The 22,167-nt window shown below is 42.1% G+C and overlaps 1 protein-coding gene across 2 annotated transcripts in view; it reads left to right on the top strand.

Annotated features, from left to right (window-relative positions):
• LOC129726733 (acetylcholine receptor subunit alpha-like 2) overlaps positions 1-22,167 on the top strand; it is a 61,222-nt gene that overhangs the window by 2,602 nt on the left and 36,453 nt on the right. The window contains exons 2-5 of one of the 2 annotated variants that reach the window (XM_055683774.1): positions 9,699-9,743; positions 9,826-9,848; positions 10,446-10,555; positions 15,564-15,744. In XM_055683774.1, coding sequence (XP_055539749.1) covers positions 9,834-9,848; positions 10,446-10,555; positions 15,564-15,744 — 306 coding nt within the window. In that variant the 5' untranslated portion in view covers positions 9,699-9,743; positions 9,826-9,833. The remainder of the gene's footprint in view (positions 1-9,698; positions 9,744-9,825; positions 9,849-10,445; positions 10,556-15,563; positions 15,745-22,167) is intronic. The other variant, XM_055683773.1, reaches the window with a different exon arrangement.

Here is a 22,167-nt window from a genome sequence, read left to right as displayed (position 1 = left end):
TCATAAGCCTACGCCACACTCCATCCTTCAACTTTCCGCGAAATATCGGTCGTAGAACTTTACGCTCGAAAACTCCGAGCACTCGTCGATCAGCTTCCTTCAACGTCCATGCTTCGTGTCCGTAAAGGGCCATCGGGAGGATCAGCGTCCTATACAGCGCTAGTTTTGTGCGAGTTTGCAAACTATGGGACCTTAGCTGATTATGTTGTCCGTAGAAGGCCCTGTTTGCAGCTGCAATTCGTTTCTTTGCACGTTTGCTCATCGTACTGCATCTTCAAGGGAGATGTTGAATAGTAAGTTGAATGGGCATCTCCTTGCTTCAGTTCATCTATCGTTACGAACGCGCTTCGAAAAACCGTGTATTATTTCAATGAGTCGTATGCCGCCTTTAAATCTACAAACAGATGGTGAGTCTGCAAGTTATACTTTCGAAACTTATCGAGGACCTGTCGCAGGGTGCAATTTTGATCCGTCGTGGAATACCCCTGTCGAAAACCAGCCTGGAATTCGCCAACGAAGAATTCCGTTAATGGTCTCAATCTGAAGAACAGGATGAGGTAGAGCACTTTGTATGCGAAGTTGAGCAACGTAATGCCTCGATAGTTGCAACAGTCCAGTCGATGGCTCATCTTGTAGATTGGGCATGTGAGACCTTCCAACCAGTCGGTCGGCATTCATTCATCCACCCAGATCCTTAGTAAGTATGATCTGGAAGATCGCATAGTACCGCTGCTCGCTGCCCGCTTTTAGAAGTTCAGAGATTCCCAGCGGCCTTACCGTTTTCAGCTCACTTATCGCCTTTTTAACATATGTTGATGGCTCCTCAGCTTGTTCGTCGCTCATAATCCTCATCCTGTTCTTGTTTTGCTCATGTTGCTCCTCACCGTTCAATACGCCTGAAAGGGCTGCAACCGTCGATTTATCAGTAAGCAGGTTACCATCCTTGTCATTACACATCACCAGCGCAGGAAAATTCCTGCTTCTTACTCTGTTGACTGTTCTATAGAAGCTCCACATATCGTTTCTAGGCAAGTAGTCTTTTGCGTTTGCGTACTCCTCGTGCTCCTACTTCTTCCGACGGTAGACTCTATTTTCTAACGCTTTTGCTTCCCTGTATCTCTCTCTGTCCTAACGCGTAGCCGCAGTGAGCAGGCGGCTCATGGTTCTCCGGCACTTAGCATTAAACCAGCTGTTTGTCTCAGGTGTAGCTAGATACAGCATTTCAATGATTCAGCCGTCCACTTCGGGTTAGATGCTGTTTTACCCCGCCCCTAACATGGGAACACAGCGCGCACTCTGGTCATACAAATGCTTCCGAATATACGATAGCACGTGATACCAAGCTCAATTTTACTCTATTAAACTACATGGATAATGATGAACAAATAGCTATTGAATATATATCCCACATAATACAATCTTCTACCAGCTACTGAACAAATCATGAATCTTGGAAGTATATACTTGAAGAAATTGTGCCTTAGAGTGAATGACAAACGTAAAGCCTGTTACAAGTTGCATGTGACACACTTATTCTATATGATAATGCAGATTTGAATAAAGCTATTAATCTGCCATGACTAATAATTGCTAGATATCTAACCTAACCTCAATCGCAGTGAACGAAACAAAAATCGCTCGTCTACGATACTTGAAACACACAAACAATCAATAACAATAAACCAGTGTTGTAAATGGTCAAATGCTTTTTTTTACAGCAGAGCACCATTGGTGCAAAAATAATAAAATAAAGTGCAGTATTTTAATGCCACCGAGCTGTGTGTATGTATTTAATACAATTCCACAAATGGCGCGGTTGCGCTGCTCTTTCGACGGCGCTTTCCATCATGATAGATCCGAAGAATAGTTAAGCTGTGCTTTCATCCTGTTCCTTTTCAAACAGATTAAGTTTTCCATAGTTTCTGAGGAACAAAATCCATTTGGTCGGTTTCCATCAGTAACTCGGGCAAAGGCATGTCTAGTCTTTATGCAACCAAATCTCTATTAGTATATACTTGCATATCAAGGCAACCGTAAGTGCCTGTAGTGGACGTACTCGCTTCCGAATATACGATTCCACCGTAGGCAGAAATGCATTCCTAGATGAATCGTTCCCACATGTACAGAAGCGGGCAGGATCCGGTACTGGCTTTTTTTTCTTTTTTTGAAATGGAGACCATTTTTCATGCCACTTGGTGAAGCATTCAGATGCGATGTAATGGCACGGTCCACCGAGTGCCACATCCTTCGTCATTGGAATAAATGTGTGATTGTATATCTGTGTGCATGTATAATTGCACACTACACTTTGTATCCGGGGATCGCTCAACCAGCAGCCTTCAGCCAAATGGAATGAAGATATTATCGTTATTTTAATACCGTGATCCGGTAATGGCAATGGCAGAGCTGATTCAAATTTAATTTAGAACTGTCTGGTTACATGATAACATCAAACACAAATCTGCACCATTGGAGACAGCCACATTGCGGCATTCGCTTTCAAGAAAAGAATACATTAGTTAGGGTTTGCTTTTTTTCTTGTCTATTTTACTCACGAAACATTTAGCAAGAGTGTGCCAATTCATATAATAGGAGCAGAGAGTGTGACGGTTTAAATGTTGATATTAAAGTTTTGTAAACGTATTGTTTTTATTACACAACATAACGCTCATCAAAATTTGCTCAACTTCTTGAGCTACACAATTTAAGTATGGTCTTAGAAATTTGAACATTGCCTCCCAGATGGTCTCGAGGTACGATGCTGGCCTAACAAGCCAGTCGTCGTAGATTCGAATCTGGGCTCGGGAGAGACTGTTAGTAGAATCTTAGCGCTAGCCCCGCAATTGTCCTGTACACTAAACAGTCGGCTGCGAAGTCTGTATATTAAAAACAAATTCCAAATTCAAATTCCGAACCGGAATGTAGCACCAAGTCTTTGCTTTCTTTTAGAAATTTGAAGGCTATTAGTGGAATTGGCTGATTGAACATATTGTTGATCATATATATACTTTAAAATTTATAACCGGAAATGCAAAACCATTGCAACTTGTAGCAAAAATAAAGGTATTTTAAAATAATTGGATCTCTATTTATTATAGAAACTTATCTATTACACAGTGCAACAAAAATTGACTTTTTTTTCTGCCTTGGCTTCTATATATATTTTTTGTGTATTTTTATGCAAAACTAAATTTCCCCGAGTTTGAACATATTTCAACTTAAGGGTCAACAATGGCGCAATTTTGAATTTTTGAGAAACCGTTTCGAACGTTTTTGAGTTCCAGTTTCTCAAAAATAAATTAAGTTAAAATATGTTCAAACTCCGGGAAATTTATTCTCGCATCAAACTTCATAAAAAAATCCTACATATAAGCCAAGGCAAAAAATTGTTATTATAAGACAAATAACAACGTTCCTTTTTGCCGCTGGAGCAGTTGTTCACAGACGAAAACACGACGCTCGACATCCCTTGGTAACTCATGTTACCGAAGCAAAGCAAACTGTTACTGCGTTTGGCACGGACCCTCATCGAGCATTTCCAATTCAGCGCCTTCGAAGGTTTTTGGCCTTTCCTCACGCAGACATTTATCAACATCATCTTTAAAGTGACGAAACCAAAGAAGTCATGTATTTTCACTAATAGCACCATTTTTTGTATTTTTTAACTCTCGATGCGCTTCAGTCTTCGTTTTCTTAGAATGAAATGACACTTCCCGCAACACAATTATTTGGCACCCAGGGGCGGACGAAGGCTGATTTGAGCTGCAGGGGAAGACTGATTTTGCCGCCCCCCCCCCCTCAAATCTTTATTTTATATGAAACGCATTTTCTATAGACTCGAAAATTTGATATGACAGCATGTGTTGTGTTAACAATTCAAAAATGAACATTTCATGCTTTCAATGTTGAAATTTTTTTTATCGTTTCCGACATATCAATTTCTTGAAGCACCTGTCTTTCTATCGATATTATCGCCAAGCCACACAAACGTTCTTGCGACATGGTCGATCGTAGTTACGTCTTTATAAGTTCTAATTTTGAGAAACTTCTCTCGCCACTTGTTACTTACTTAATTTACTTTTAAGGCGACAGACCGATTATCAATCCAGTGCCGAATCCAGAATACGTCGCCATGTCACTCGGTCTTGGGCTGCTATACTCCAATCGCCCCTAACACCTATTTCGCGTGCATTCTCGTCGACAGCACACATCCAACGAGTGCGGGGTCTACCCCGAAGTCGACGACCTCTATCGGGATTCCTGCTAAATATAGCCTTCGCTTGACGCTCATCCGGCATTCTCGCTACATGCCCAGCCCACTGAAACCTGCCGTGTTTTATCCGCTTGACTATATCCGCCGACTTGTATGCCTGGTACACTTCATGGTTCATGCGTCTGCGCCAAACACCATTTTCTAGTTTGCCGCCAAGGATTGAACGCAAAATCCTACGCTCAAAAACACCAAGAGCTCACCGATCGGCCTCTTTCAGCGTCCATGATTCATGGCCGTAGAGAGCCACCGGAAAAATCAGTGTTTTATAGAGTGCAAGTTTAGTACGGATTTGCATACTGCGGGACCTTAGCTGGTTACGTAGTCCGTAAAAGGCCCTGTTTGCGGCTGCTATCCGCCTCTTTATCTCACGGCTAACCTCGTTGTCACATGTCACTAATGTTCCCAGGTAAATAAATTCGTCGACTACTTCAAATGTTTCCCCAACTAGCACCACCGCAGCACCAACCTCCAACGGACTACCACGCACTCTGCCAGCCACCATGTATTTCGTTTAGGCAGAGTTTATGACAAGCCCCAATCTCGCAGCTTCTTGCCTGAGAGGTCCGAAGGCCTCTTCCACTGCTCTACGATTAATAACAATAATGTCGATATCATACGCAAAACCTAGAAGCATGTGCGATTTCGTAATGATGGTGCCGCTCCTCTGCACACCAGCCCTCCGTATAGCACCTGTAAAACCTTCAAGGGTGGCACGTATCAGCCTAATCAGCTTTGTTGGGAAGCCATGTTCAAGCATGATCCGCCATAACTCATTTCTCTTAACTGAATCGTACGCTGCCCTGAAGTCTATGAACAGATGGTGCGTCTGCAAGTTGAATTCTCGAAATTTCATCGAGGATTTGTCGCAAGGTAAACATTTGGTCCGTCGTGGAGCATCCCCCTCGAAAACCGCATTGGTACTCGCCAACAAAGGTCTCCTGCACGGCCTCAGTCTGTGGAACAGGATGCGGGAGAGAATTTCGTACACGGTATTGAGAAGAGTTATGCCCCGATAATTGCTACCAGGCGCTCCAGGCGATAACCTTTTTTTGTAGATCGGGCATATGAGACCCTCCAACCAGTCCGAGGGCAATTCTTCATCAGACCACACTCTCAGTATGATCCGATGGATGGCACGATACAGCTGTTCGCTCCCGACTTTGAAGAGTTCGGCGGGAATGCCGTCCTTCCCAGCAGCCTTGCAGTTTCTCAGCTCTTCCACTGCTTTCTTTCTTCTTTCTCAGATCGCTTTCTTCTTTCTCAGATTTTTATTCTCACTCACTTTTCTCAGAGATGGCTGGACCGATTTTCATGAAATTAATTGCAAATGAAAGGTCTAGTTGCGCCATAAGACCCTATTAAATTTCATTATAATCGGATTTTTAGTTTAGAGGTTATGTATCAAAATGTAAAAATCATGAAACATCGTTATCTCAGAAACTACACAACCGATTTGAACAAAATTGATTTCAAATGAACGGGCTACCTAAAAAACCCTTAACTTTTGAATTTCATAAAGATTGGACGTGTTCTGAAGACTGTTTAATCTCACTCATGTTTCTCAGAGATGGCTGGACCGATCTTCATAAAATCAGTGTCAAATGAAGGTCTTGTTGCCCCATGAGACCCTATTGCTTTGTTCTGCAATCGGACTATTACTTTGCCTGTTATGTTTAAAAATGTGAAATTCAGCTATGAAAAGGAACTTATTCCGAAGACTACTTAAACTTGGCCATTTTTGGCTGTTTTTTCTGCCGATTTCCGTCTAACATGAGTATCTCCGGATCTAGAATGATACACAGCAGCTAAAATCGACCACAGACCCAAATTTGTATTCTAGGTTGGTGACCTCCGGTTCCTGGGAAACAGCCGAAAATGATCGAAAATGTTTCTCCAACCAGGAGTTGCCATCCTGCAACTCATGATGGTGTCTGAGGTCAATTTTTAGCTTCTTGCAACATTCTGGCTCCGGAGATACTTATGTTGGGTGGTATTTGGTCACTTTGAGCTGTTTTTCAGAAACCGAAAGTCGCGATTTCAGACTTTAAAATTGCCTGTGAAATCAATTTCTATCATCTGGGAAAACATTCATATTGAATGCTATTTGGTCATTTCCGGATGTTTGCCAGACATCGGAAGCCACCATCTTAAAGTTCACGATTGTGTCTGTGATCAATTTTTTGCTGCTGTGCATCTTTCTGGTACCTCAGATACTCATTTTTAATGGGAATCGTTCATTTCAGGCTGTTTTTCAGAAACTGGAAGTTGCAATCTTACAATTCAAAATGTTGTCAGAAGTCGATTTGTGGTTCCAGTGCATCATTCCGATTTCGGAAATACCCATATTGGGTGGTATTTGGTCGTTTTCCGCTGCTTTTCCGAAACCGGAAGTTGCCATTTTGGATTACATAATGGCATTTGGAGACAATTTCTGGATTGAACGTCATACTGGTTAAAGAAGCACTCATATTGGGTGGTATTTTGGTCGTTTTCAGCTGTTTTTCAGAAAAAAAAAATGTTGCCTGAGGTCGATTATGGAACATATTTGTTACCACTAAAACATTCACCTGCCAAATATGGTTCCATTTAGTTGATTAGTTCGCGAGATGTGCAGAAATTTGTGCACCACTATGGACAGATTTGTATTTTCTTGATTGGTTATTGAGCAGTGCGAAATTTGTGTTTCATTTGTATGGGACCCCTCACTTATAGAAGAGGGAGGGGTGTCAAACCATTATGCACATATTTGTTACTTCTAAAAACATTTACCTGCTAAATTTGGTTTCATTTAGTTGGTTAACTCTCGAGATGTGCAGCAATTTGTGTTGCATTTGTATGCAACCCCTCCTTTCCAGAAAATGGAGGGGTATTAAACCATTATGCACATATTTGTTAGCTCCAAAAACATTCACATGCTAAATTTGGTTCCATTTTCTCGGTTAGTTTTCGAGATATGCAGAAATTTGTGTTTTACTTGTATGGCACCCACCCTTCAAAAAGAAGGAGGGGTGTCAAAACATTATGGACATATTTTTAACCATTTTTGCCTGAGGTCGATTATGAACATATTTGTTACCACTAAAACATTCACCTGCCAAGTTTGGTTCCATTCAGTTGATTAGTTCTCGAGATGTGCAGAAATGTGTGTTTCATTTGTATGGAACCCCTCCCTTCCAGAAAAGGGAGGGGCGTCCAACTATTATGGACATATTCTTTACCCCTTAAAACATCCACATGCCAAATTCGGTTTCACTTGCTTGGTTTGTTCTTGAGTTGTGCAGAATTTTATGTTTCATTTGTATTGGACTCCTCCCTTCCAGAAGAGGGAGGGGTCTCAAACTATCATAAGAACCTTTATCGGCACCAAAAACCCCTACACACAAATTTTCACGTCGATCGGTTCGGTAGTTTTCAAGCCTATATGGATCAAACAGACAGACAGACCGGACTGCATTTTTATATGTATAGATTACAGCATCTATTTTAGAACCTAAAGAGTGAATATACATTTACTGAATTGAAGCGTTCATGTAAATCTATTTTTATAAATAATAAGTTTAAATGAGAAAGTCTGGGTCTGACCGCTAGGTGGATTAATTTAGGATTTTAATTATGATTTAGAGCATTTTTTTAATGTTTTGTTATTTTTCACGATAGACAAGTTTGTTCATTTCTCTGTGTGCGAGAAACAAAAGCAAAACCACGCACCGAGAAACAAAAACTAAAATTAAATGTATGCACTAAGAGAAAACTTTCCCGATAATTTATGGTATACCTTTTACCGGTAATTTATGGTACTTAAAAGGCAGTAAATTTTCCTTGATGAATAGAGACTGGCTGAAGAAGTTTAAATCGCTGCTGTAAAGTCGAGTTAACAACCGAGTCCGTTTAGCCGTTTTAATATTTTTAATGAATGTTAATGAATAAACGAGAAAATACTAAATCTTCGATAAACACCCGCTAGAGCTACCCACACACGTGTTATAACAATCCATACATACTAACGAATGAGAAATTTGATTCGCTGGCAAAGAAATTTGATTCGACTAATATTTGCCACCACCCGCTTTCTGCTGCTCCAGAAAAAACCGTCCGCTTTTCCGGTAAATAAACAAATGAGAAACTCAATTCGATGGCATGCGCTTTTATAAACGACCAATATTTGCCACCACCCGCTTTCTGCTGCTCCAGAAAGAACCGTCCACTTTGCCGGTCAACTTTGCTCGCTGCCTTAAGGATATGAAGTCCGCTTTGGCGTGGCGTGGCGTGGTCACTAGTTCGAATATTAGTAGAATCAGACCGTTCGGTGTCAAAGGGACTTTTACGGATGGGCTTATTCTCAGGCTCTCTTCCATCCCCAAATTTGACGCTAAATTCCAGAAAAAAATCGAACAGTTGAATGAATATCTCTACAGGCAGTTATAATTGCTACTTTGCAGCGTAAAGAGAGTAAAAATTTGCGGTGGTGGTCCCCGTGGCTCTGTTGTTATCGATGTCGTTCGGCTAGCTCTCCCACACGGTTGTGATATCGGGTTCGATTCCCGATCGAGTCGAGGATCTTTTCGAGCTGGAAATTTTCTCGACTCAGTACTGGGGCACGGTGTACTTTCCTACACATGCAAAATGTGCCAAAAACGATATCGATAACGAATTCTCTCAACTCATAACTAACTAGTTGATCGAGACCGCTATTAGCCCCAGGCTAGGTGCGATATTGTTGTGTTGTGTTGCAGCGTAACTGAACGAGGCTCGGTGAAGAAGGCCATTTGAGTCTATAAATAGAGGCGTGTAGAGAGAAAAGTGGTAAAAGTATAAAAACCCGTCCCTGGCCACGGTGATATAAAGCACCTTCCTTTCCCGTTATAGTTTTTAGAGATGCAGAGGTAAACTCAGATTCTGACAAAAACAATTGTAATACTTCCTTTTTCCCTACCTAACGTCCGTAATCGATCTTTACAAAGCAAAAACTACAAGATTGTTCTACATAAAAAAGCAAAGCCTTGGTGCTACATTCCGATTCGGAGCTTGACCTTCTGTTTATTCATACACAGACTCCGCAGCCGACTGTTGAGTGTACAGGACAATTGCGGGGCTAGCGCTACGATCCCACTGACACTAACAGTCTCTCCCGAGCCGAAACTCGAACCTACGACGACTGGCTCGAGATCCACCACGGAAGAGCAACTACGAAATGTATAGTCAAGCTCAAGCTCGAGCACGCTAATTGAATGGAAGTGACACTAATATCATCGAAACATACCCGTTACACGCAAAATCCTGAACTAGAAATTCTCATGAACCTGTCAACAGTTTTAAATGAAAACGAGGGTCGACTTATCGCCTTTCCTTAACCAGGACCCTTTACTCATATTCCTAAAACAACCATTTGTACTAATTCATCTTTTTTTTTGATATTTGATTCCAGAACCTTAAGGATCAGATTCTTACCACCAACATCTGGCTTGAACATGTATGTATTGCGAGTTAACCTATTCCACGCTTTATTTTCCAACATCAACTATCATTATTCATACTTATTTCGCTAATTACAGCTGGGAGGATGCACAATTATAAGGTTTGATTACATTTATTATAGAAAATTAATATCATCAACTAAACAAATGTAATCAAAACATTTAAATTCAAACTCATTTTCAACTTACGTTTATTAGTTTACTTCAACTCGTTAAACCCAAATCCAAAAGCGATAAATCTATTTTGCATTCGTTTGATCTGAGCAGCTTTTGCATAGACTCTTGTTAAATTTTACGTTCTCCCTCCGCTTCCATTACTAACCCACGTTGAAAGTTAACTAACGAAAAGCCAACACACCCCGTGTAGCAACGTTCATATTTCGTACCACCGCAATTATTTCTCCGAAACAGAGGCACCTCTTGCCTCCGTGACGTTCATAACTAGCTTCAGAAGCTCGCCTCACTCTGTTCACAGCTGTCTCCTGGTGAGAACGACAAACGATCAGGTGACCACATTGGTAGCTAGCGTGTGAACACTGTGTAACCGAGAGATTTTTTTCATCCCCCTCCCACCCACACCTCTAGCTCGCGAAACCGCCCATGAATCGCACGCTGTGACATCAGATTGTGATACCGGGCGCGTGTTACATTTTCTCTTTCATACGTCGGCGTGTTTCTTTTTCTGACCCCTTTTGCAGGAGTGGCAAGATCATAAATTTAAATGGGATCCTGCCGAGTATGGTGGTGTGACGGAACTGTATGTGCCATCCGAGCACATCTGGCTGCCGGATATCGTACTTTACAACAAGTGAGTATCATGTGATCTGATAATCTAATTTCATTTAGTCCGTGTTTTTCTAGCATTAGTTTTACGCTGCTTTTGTTTTTTTTTTTACGGAAATTGAGGTAACACATCCCTTAGGGGCAGCGTGGTTTTATGCGATAAAAGCATTTTTTCGTGGAACGCTTTCCAACTGTTTGAAAACACAATTTTTTTTATTTTTCTAGCAACCAGTGCATTTCAGGGATTTTTCAGTATACAACGGTACACTCAACTTTGCCTGAGGGAAGACCCGACAGAAGAAATTTTTTTTGCCATAAATAAGATCACATGTTCAATGGTATTACACATTACAAATCTCTTTCGAAGGAGCATTAGAAAGTCAAGCTATAGCAGATGTTACCGACAGAAAACGATGTCATAAATTTACGAAGCGGACATATTTCTCTGACATCATACGAAATATGAATAGAATTCCCCAGATCTTTCCTGCGAATTTATGAAAACACGCATCGCACCTGCAAAATGTCCTTTTATGATCCCATATTGAATAACATTTTACGTAGTCATTCATTCGAACTGTCACTGAAAATGTCACTAGGATGCACTGTGGGCAGAACCCAGAAAAGTCACGACAAAACTCAAAAAAAAAAAAACAAAATTCACTTTTCATGCTTCATTTTATTTTCTACTTGCAGTAGACATGTTGTTGGCCGGAAATCATGATAATTTACTTTGAATAATAGTTTAGAAAATGTGCTATAATATTGTGAAAGTGAGGATTTACATGGCTTGTAAAATGGAAGAAAAAATTTTCTTAGGAATTAATTAGCTAACTCATATGGTCCTCATAAAATACAGTATAAACAAAGAGGTAATGTGATATTAAGACAGTTTTGTTGAAAATAGGTTCGTAGGAGGCATATTATGTTAAACAAGTTTTTCTGTAATTTTTCCTCATTTTCGGCAATATGAAATACAAAAAGTTCTACGTTGTTCTGCTATGACACTATTATTGAACTGAAATACAAGGTATTGACTAGTACTAAACCAAAAACCAGCTGCTACTTGTTGCGACTTACCGAGTACCGTCTGCCGGGGTGAGATTAAGCCACGGGGTGAGATTGAGCCAAAACGGGAAATGTTTGTATGTTATATTACTTGAGATTTCCAGAACCTAATGCCTCAAACTCAATACTATACGAAACATGACATATTTATTCATAACTTGAAATAGAATATAGATAATATTAGTGAACTGTTTTACTTAAATAATGTTCCAAAGTACAGGCTAAAAAACACGCGCAAATAACGTTACCAAAAAATGACCCATGCAAACCAACCCGATCAAGAAATTACATCAACTTACTACTCAGAAGGTACGTTAGGATGTCGTGTGTTGAGGAAATATTATGCATTGAACCTGTGATGGCTCAGAAAACAATGTACACTTTTCGAGCCCTTTTGGGGTGAGATTGTGCCAAGCTCCAATGAACGGTATAGTGTGCGGAATTCACATTTACGACAAAATTATATCAGTTTACACCAAAACGCTTGCATTGTTTACATAGGGTATGTTGTCTAGCTATGGTATTTTTTGAAATAATGACTAAATGCTTGAGAACAGTAAGCTAACAACTGTTAGATGGAAATTTACATTGACTGAAATTACTCATGGAATGTAACAAAATTTCGTACACCTATTCTATATAAACTGATGACTTTTAAAGCAAGGAAGGAGGGTTGTGGGTACGTTTCCAGCAGTTTTGAGATCTCCAATGGAATATACAGTGGTCAATGACACATAATAATTAAAACGAAAAGTCTTCTCAGGCTTTATGTCCTAACGTTTTCCCTTTCTAAGCTACCTGGAGACGCCACTATGTGTTTAGAGACTGTCCATGAGCCACGTTCTCCTAACTGGTTACTCAAGATATTGATTTGATCCAGTCATACATTTTTCTATAATTCATATGAAACGTAATTTCTGGTCAACTCCCTACAGCCCCTCAATAGTCCATGTTGTTTATGGTCGTCCCTATACTTACTGTTTTATTATGTTATTCATGTGAATTATTCGTAGATACACTACTGTTCAATAAACAGGTATTAAATTCAAATTTTTGTTTTTGGCACAATCTCACCCCATAGAAGGGGTGAGATTAGGCCAAAGTTCATTCAATTTTAGCAAAATTATAGTTTATTGTAACTTGACCATATTTGCGGCAGTCGTTAACTTAACTTTTATGTGTGCATTGACGCGATTTGGATCAAACTCATTGCCTAAATGTGTGCATTACATGCTAAGGAACAAAAACGTGTCCTTTTTTGGCACAATCTCACCCCGGCAGACGGTAATTCGAGTTTTCGCAGTGATTGTTTTCATGTCAATTCATGTTAAAAATCGTTAATCAGCAGTGTCCGTATCGATGTTTTTCCTACAGTAGGCTTTGCTGGATGCCGGTGTATGCAACAAGATCATAATTGTATTCGGGAGTATTACAAAACTGACGTCCAGTAGTATGAAGACCCCTCGGAAATAATCATTAGTACTAGGAAACAGTTTGTTATTGGTTGAACAGTGTTTTAAAGAAAAGTAAGCGTTAAGTATTCATGTTAAATGGAATAAAATTAAATAAGAGGAGCTCTTAGAAAGGGAACATGATTAACTAATCTTCAATTGAACAATGTTCCTACTTGAAATATTTTGTCACAAACTATAACATTGAAATTATATTTCTTTTCTCAAAAATGATGGCCCATCATAGGTTGACAAAAAACTATACAGAGTCAACTACAAACTGTCAATAATTCATGTCATGAAGACTCGAAAGTTCGTATATATCTGAAATTGGAACTTATGTAATCAAATAATTTTCGTTTCAATTGAAACATCAGCTTTCCATTCTCAATGCGTAATTTAAAAAAAAAAACTAGACAACACTCAGCATTTATTTTAGCAGCAACCGAAAAAAATCAGCATGATAAGTAAGACCACACCAGTTACGTGCTTTGTATTCCCAGAAGCGACTACAAATAAAACCGCCCTGACTATCGCAGAACGTGACGAACAACTTCTAGCTGGAGCTAGCAAAAAAGTTGGAATTTAATCAATCATCAGACAGTACCGACCGCTGCTTGGCTAATATCAAGTGCTGTTGTAGCGGTCGAGATCTAATAGCAAGTATTTAATTATATTTCTTGAGCAATCAATACCTCAGACTGATTAACGTAAGAAACAATGTGATTTGTTGCCAAACCACACAATGGCGCTACTGTGTGTGCTGCTAAGTGTGTAGAATATTGATTTTGGCTGCCCTCCAAGATTGTACCTCCCTGACCGACAGAACTTACAAATCGTGCTTTGCAGCTAAACACACTAAATACTGTACAGTACTGTTGTAGGAGAATGCATCTAAAAATAACTCTTCTTGTTGATGTTTCGTAATATTTCATAAGAAAAGTATTGAAGAAATTATCGTCAATACAAATGATACCAGAACATTATGTGAAATGAATCCCTGGGAATGTGCCGGATGGAATCGACGCACAGCTTTATGGCCCGCCTTAACGGATGTTTCCATCGTTCCGATGACTTGTAACCGATACGTGACTGCTCCATTGTACCGATAGGCTCTATATGAACACAACTTTTATTGCTCTCCACTGTCAGCAGGTGTTTATTATTGGATTTAGTTCTAATTGACAGTTGAACTCCCAATGGGAACGGGATTTTCCGACAAGAGTTTCGACAGTTCTATAATTCATTTTATGGCCTTTTATCACACCTTGTTTCACGGGAGAACGACCGTCATTTTCTATAATAATAATGACGGCACTAACTTGTGCTTCAGTATATTAAGAACCAATTCTTTTTTTGAAACAACTGGCTCTGCTTGAATTTCTTTGTTTTCCTTGTAGTTTTTACTTTGTATACATTTTACCGTTTGTACTTTGCATACATTTTAGGAACATCATACTATTCATTATAAATCGCCCTGGTTGAAAAGCAATATATTTTCAAACAAGTTATAATCGGATGTCATTGTCCTTCGAGGATGAACAAGCTACGCAGTTCAGCAATAACCATAGAAAACCATTGATCTAATTGAAACTATACACATATCTAATTTGAGGTTAGCACACATTTTTTGAGTTTCCAACAACTAAGCTTTCAATACATTATTCGGTAATTGGTTTGCTTGACGAGTGTTCGGAAGTAAACAAATTATTTATTTACTGCTGACAAAAATACCACTGTTTTTGATAATAAATTCACCAAGATTTAAATTTAGAATGCAGGTTACTTATTGTCTTATCTCATACTCTTCATTATCTTCCCGAGCATTGCATTGCCTCTTTAGCGTTGCAATTCTTTTCTCAATCAATATCATATACCGATTATTGAATATTATTCAATTGTTTCGTAACAAAATCTATGAAGTTGTGTTATCAACTTGCCACACATGTAAACACTGAGCAGCAGACCAGTACCTCTCCACCGCAAAGTCCTTTTAGCCGCAATGACTTATGGGGTACGCAGATCTGTTTGATTATGGCCGCGAATGAATTTACGATAAACGCTTGTAGCTCGCACAATGTTCGCGGTAATAGCGTACATTTAATTCTTATTTTATTTACGGTCCCCTAGTCGTTTCGGTAACTACAATACTATCGCGCTTCTGCTGGATGTGAGAACATTTACACTACAATTTTCACATACTTGGCCAGATGGTTGTGCTTGTGTTCACCGTTCACAGTACCAGCATCACAGCACTAACTCGGCCCTTCATACGGATCCGATACATTTTTATAGCCTATGTTTTGCACATCGTTGTGTGTCGTCATCTGCTTTGTGTATATATATATATAGGGCAACGATTTTACGCTGCCACCCCCCAAAGATAATCCGTCCATTGTGTGAATGGATTATTGATGTGATCCCATTTTTCTAACAACCTTGCTTATTCCCAAACCGACTTTATTTGCATCTCTCATGAACTTCAACTTCTGTTTCTGTTTTTCTGCTGACTAGCGCCGATGGTGAATATGTTGTGACCACCTTGACCAAAGCCATTTTACACTACACCGGTAAAGTGATCTGGACACCGCCGGCGATTTTCAAGTCATCCTGCGAGATCGATGTGCGATACTTCCCGTTCGATCAACAGACCTGCTTCATGAAGTTCGGATCCTGGACGTATGATGGTAACCAGGTAGGTGAATTATTTTGCATTCTTCGAGTGGTACTGTAAACGAAGATATAGAAACATACAGGAAATATATGATTAATTTGCGATGACGTACCTCAGTAAAAGTTGAAACCGGAGTAGTTGCAATATACGATTGCCTTTGCAATTTTGCCTCTATTTATTCTTATCTGTGCAATCAACACGAACATCTTATAAAGTTAAGTAAATTTTAAGTATAATCAACTACACCTTATGGTCTCTATAATTTATTGTTATTTTTTTTAGAGAGAACTAATAATCCATTCTATATGAGCCGTTTTTAAAAATAATACTAGCTGACCCGGCAGACTTTGTCCCGCCCATTTTCTTTTTTTTATCTAAATAATTTCAAACATTCCAAACCATTAGATTCCTTGCGATTTGTTTATAGTCTGCAAATGCATGACGAATCGGATATTGGATATGATCAAACTCAAATGACAAATCATTTGAAATGATTGGTTTTATCGAAATGAGATAATCCTTGCCTTTTGGCTTTTGTATTGCCGTTCCAAGCATAGCAAATTGCCAAAAAAAGCACAGCCTTGGTGCTACATTCCGACTCAGAACTTGACCTTCTGTTTATTTATACAGAGTCTTCGCAGCCGACTGTTTAGTGTACAGAACAATTGCTGGGCTAGCGCTACGATCCTACTGACACTAACAGTCTCTCCCGAGCCGAGTATCAAACCGGATAATACACTCAGGTCGCTTTTTACGCGGTTTTTTTACGCGGCTTTTTTTACGCGGATTCCGGAATTTACGCGTTTTTTTTTACGCGGATTCCGGAGTTTATGCGGTTTTTTTTACGCGGATTCCGGAATTTACGCGGTTTTTTTTACGCGGATTCCGGAATTTAGGCGGTATTTTTTTTTGCCCGGATTTTGGTTCCCCTCGGAATGCAAAATTAACTCGGTTCACTCGGAATGCAAAATTAACGATGGTTTTTTTTATGCGGATTCCGGAATTTACGCGGTTTTTTTTTACGCGGATTCCGGAATTTACGCGGTTTTTTTACGTGTTTTTTTTACGCGGCACGTATCCCCCGCGTAAAAAGCAACTTTAGTGTATATATATTGAGAGCTATTTAGTCATTGTCGGTGATTTTCCAGAAACCGGAAGCTGCCATCTTAGAATTCAAAATGGTGTCTGAGGTCGATTTGTGGTTTCAGTGCATCATTACGATTCCGGAAGTACCCATTATGGGTGGTATTCGGTCACATTTGGCAGTTTTCTAGACACCAGAAGTTTTTATCTTAGATTCAAAAATGGCGTCTAAAATCGATCTTAGGTTCCTGTGCATCATTCCGATGATTTTGGACAGTTTCCGGGAAAATTGGTTGCAATATCTGTTTAATCTGAATGAGACCGCTTCCCTCTCCCTCTTCCAGTGTAGCAGTGTCAAACCATCATAGAAACATTTCTTACTTCATCAATTCCCAAGTTATGCAGAAGTTTGTGTTTGTTTTGTATAAGAGCCCTCCTTTCCAGAGGGAGGAGTGTCAAACCACAATGAAAATTTTTCTTACTCCAAAAAACCTCCACATTCAGATTTGGTTCCAGTTACTTGATTAGTTTTTGATTGGCAAATGGCTGGACACGTGTTACTTGAGACCCTAATGTGGCCATTCACCTCTGTCCAGCAACTCCTATCCCAACCTCCCCGTGGTGCCGACCGGAATACGAGTAACCTTAGCGGAGATCGAGTAACCAACCCCCGGTGGAAACTATGGTCGTATGCTGACTGGGAAGGGGGTCGTACGCGGCTGTATCCCCATAGGGGCGGCGTACAACAGCGTCTGACCCGGAGCGGGCGGCTGAATTATGAAATGCTTTATCCTCGCCGGCTACACCTAAGATGGTAGCCCCATCAGTAGGATGTAGGTATCGCGACCCTGGTAAGGTAGCATACCGAAACCTTTCTTCAACCACGAACAACGAATTTAGAAATACAGAACGGATCAATCGGCAACGACCAAGGCTACGAACACGAAAAAAGATTAAGGTAAACGATTGGAAATTGGGTACTTGGAACGACCGATCTCTCAATGAACCGGCGCGGGCTGGCTTGCTTGCTCGAGAACTACAGCAGCAGGGAGTCGAAGTCGCAGTGATTCAGGAGGTTCGGTGGCCAAATCCGGAGAAAGGGAATTCCGTGCAGTAGACCCTATTGCACGCACTTCTTTCAAGTACCACATCTACTACAGTGGCGGCAAAGCAGCGGAACGGGGCGTCGGTTTCGTAGTGCTGGGAAATCAGAAAACATGAGTCATCCGGTGGAGGCCCGTAGATGACCGTATATGCGTGTTGAGGATTAAGGGCAAATTCTTCAACTAAAGTTTAATCAACACCTACGCACCGACAAACGACAAATCCAATGAAGTCGAAGATGAGTTCTATGACAAGCTTGAGCGAATCTGTGACGAGTGCCCAAAACACGACGTAAAAGTCGTCATCGGAGACGCAAACGCATAGGTTGGGAGGGAGGAATGCTTTCGTCCGGTCATTGGAAGGCATAGCCTCCACTCGTCAACCAATGAAAACGGCCTGAGGCTGATAAATATTTCCGCGGCCAGAGGAATGGCCATATGTAGCTCCTGTTTTCCACGTTTGAATATTCGGAAACACACCTGGAGGCATCCAAATGGAGAAGCCTGCTCCCAGATCGATCCCGTACTGATTGACGGTCGGCACTTTTCGGATGTTACTGATGTTAGGTCTTATCGGGGACCAAACATTGACTTTGACCATTATCTCGTCGTTTATAAGATCCGCGCACGGTTGTCGAACGTGCTGAAATCTCGCACAAAGAAGACGACGCGTTTCAACATTCAGCGGTTGAAAGCTGATGGCGTGGCAGCAGAATACGCCAGAGAGCTGGATCAACGGATCGCAGAACAGCAGGAGGAAGGAGTGGAAGACATAAATGGGCTGTGGAGCAGTATCCACGGAGCCATCGAAACGACTGCGAGAGAGGTGGTAGGTACGACGCGTGGAAGACAGCCTAATGGCTGGTTCGATGCAGAGTGCCAGAGAGCGACAGATGAGAAGAACCGTGCCAGGAGCCGCATGCTCACTGCGGCTACGCGTCAGAACAGAGAGAGGTACAGGATGGCAAGAGCTGCCGAGAATAGAACCCACCATCGGAAGAAGCGCGAGTACGAGGAGCAGGTGCTCGCCAGCGCAGAGAACAGCTATGCTCAAAACGACGTGCAGAGATTCTATAGAACTGTCAACAGAGTCAGAAGCAGGAATTCCCCTGTGCCGGTCATGTGTGACAAGGACGGCAACCTGCTCACTGATAAACCGATGGTTGCAGCCAGGTGGAAGGAGCATTTTCAGGCGCTATTGAACGGTGAGAAGCCGGATGAGCAGAGCAAGAACAGGATGACGATTATGAGTGACGAACAAGCTGTAGAGCCACCAACACAGGAGGAGGTGAAAAAGGCGATTAGTGAGCTGAAAAATGTCAAGGCCGCTGGGAAGGACAGTATCCCGGCCGAACTTCTGAAAGCGGGAAGCGAGCGGCTGTACTATGCGATCCACCAGATACTAAGGAATACTAAGGATCTGGGCGGATGAACAAATGCCGAACGACTGGTTGGAAGGCCTCATATGCCCTATCTACAAGAAGGGCCATCGATTGGATTGTGGCAACTATCGAGGCATAACGTTGCTCAGTTCCGCATATAAAGTGCTCTCCCGTATCCTGTTCTTCAGATTGAGACCGTTAACGGAATCCTTTGTTTGCGAATACCAGGTTGGTTTTCGACAAGGGCGTTCCACGACGGATCAAATTTTCACCCTGCGACAGATCCTCGATAAGTTCCGGGAGTACAACTTACCGACTAACCATCTGTTAGTGGACTTCAGGGCGGCATACGACTCAGTGAAAAGAAACGAGCTGTGGCAGATCATGCTGGAACATGGTTTCCCTACGAAACTAATTAAGCTGAGTTGTATGACACTGGAGGGATCAAAAACGTGCGTGCGGATAGCTGGCGAAACATCAGCCGCGTTCGTAACGTTGGATGAACTGAAGCAAGGGGATGCGCTCTCCAACCTACTGTTTAACATCGCTCTTGAGAGTGCAGTACGAAGAGCAAATGTGGAAAGAAACGGTACGATCATCACGAAATCTGACATGCTTCTTGGCTTTGCGGACGACATCGATATCATCGGTATCAACCGTAAGGCCGTGGAGGAGGCCTTCGTACCTTTTAAGAGAGAAGCAGCGAGATTGGGACTAGTCATTAACTCTGCCAAAACGAAGTACATGGTAGCTGGCAGAGAGCGTGGGAGTGCCCGTGGTGTTGGTGCTGAGGTGGAGATAGATAGGGAACGACTTGAAGTGATTGACGAATTCGTTTATCTTGGTACGCTTATGACATGTGACAACGATGTGAGTCGTGAAGTCAAGCGACGAGCTGCAGCTGCAAACAGGGCTTTTTACGGACTGCATAACCAGCTAAGGTCCCGTAGTTTGCAAACTCGCACAAAACTAGCGCTGTATAGGACGCTGATACTCCCAGTGACCCTTTACTGACATGAAGCATGGACGCTGAAGGAAGCTGTTCGACGAGTGCTCGGAGTTTTTGAGCGTAAAGTTCTGCGATCGGTACTTGGCGGTAAACTAGAAGATGGAGTGTGGCGCAGACGCATGAACTACGAGTTGTACCAGGTATACAAACATGCTGATATAGTGAAGGTAATACAGCGTGGAAGGCTTCAGTGGGCTGGACATATGACAGGATGCCTGACGAGAGAGCCGCCAAAACTATCTTCAGTAGAGAAGCAGGAAGAGGCCGTCGACTCCGTGGTAGGCCTCGCACGAGGTGGATGTGCGCAGTGGAAGAAGATGCACGATCTGCTGGTGTACGAGGAGACTGGAGAGCGGCTGCCCAAGACAGAAGAAGCTGGGCATCTTTAATTCGTTCGGCCCTAGACCGGTTAACGGTCCGTTAGCCAACAAAGTAAAAGTAAAGTAAGTACTTGATTAGTTCTTGAGTTGTGAAGAAATTTGTGTTTTATTTGTATGGGATTCCTCTCTTCCAGTAGAGGAACAGAAATTGGTTTTCTTGCTCCCACAAGCCACAAAACATGCTAAATTTGGTTTTTACTAACGATTGGAAACTTGGGACATGTAACTGCAAATCGCTCTGCTTCACAGGATGCGAAAGGATTATCTACGGCGAGCTACATCCACGCAACTTCGAGGTCGTAGCGCTGCAGGAACTTTGTTGGGCAGGACAGAAGGTATGGAAAAGCGAACCCCGGGCGGCTACGTTCTACCAGAATTGTGGCACCACCGGCGAGCTGGGAACCGGCTTCATAGTACTGGGCATGATGCGCCAACGCGTGATAGGGCAGCCAATCAACGCAAGGATGTGCAAATCGAGGATAAAGGGCCGGTTTATCAACGTGCACTGCCCACATAAAGGAAGAGCCGATGACGAGAAGGAAGCGTTCTACTCATAGCTGGAGCAGGTCTACGATAGCTGCCCACGACGGGACATGAAAGTCTTCATTGGAGTCATGAAGGGTAACGTAGAACGAGAGCCAATGTACAGACCGGTAATCGGGCCAGATGACCTGCGCGCCGTGTCTAATGACAACGGTCATCGGTGCGTAAACTTTGCAGCCTCACGTGGTATGGTAGTCCGAAATTCCTTCTTCCCCTGCAAATACATCGACAAACCCACCTGGAGATCACCAGACCAACAGACAAAGAATCAAATCGACCACGTTCTGATCGACGGCAGATGCTTCTCCGACATCATCTACGTTCGCACTTACCGCAGGGCAAACATAGATTCAGACCACTACCTAGTAGCTGTTTGCGTGCGCTCAAAACTATCGACAGTGTATAACACCCGCCGAAGTCGAACGCCGCGACCAAATATTGAGCAACTGCGGAACGCCGGGGTTGCACAGGAATACTCGCAGCAGCTAGAGGTAGCGTTATCCACGGAAGAGCAGCTTGACGCAGCTACTCTTGAAGATTGCTGGAGGAGCATCCGATCCGCCATAGGTAGCACTGCTGTTGCGCTACTAGGTACAAGGGCTCCGAATCATAGAAATGACTGGTTTGACGGCGAATGCAAACAGTTTGTCAAGGAGAATGCAGCACGAGCGAGAATGCTGCAACACTGTACGAGATCACGGAATAGCCAAAACTCAGTCCTTCGATGGAAGAATCGCCAGCAAAGGACTGTACCAAGCTAACGACACTCGGAAGTTCAACGAGAAGCTGAACAGTTCCCGTAAAGACTACGTGCCGCAGGTCAATATGTGCAGGAGCTTGGACGGCAATCTCCTTACGGACGAGTGTGAGGTGATCGAATAACCATCTTGACGGCGATGCAGTAGAGCGCGAGGACGTTATTGCAACTGAACTTGATGCACGAG

Source organism: Wyeomyia smithii, chromosome 3 (assembly GCF_029784165.1).
Source record: "Wyeomyia smithii strain HCP4-BCI-WySm-NY-G18 chromosome 3, ASM2978416v1, whole genome shotgun sequence".
In the NCBI taxonomy this organism is placed as follows: Eukaryota; Metazoa; Arthropoda; class Insecta; order Diptera; family Culicidae; genus Wyeomyia; species Wyeomyia smithii.
Note: the sequence above shows the minus strand (reverse complement) of the source record. Positions and strands in the feature narration are given on the sequence as shown.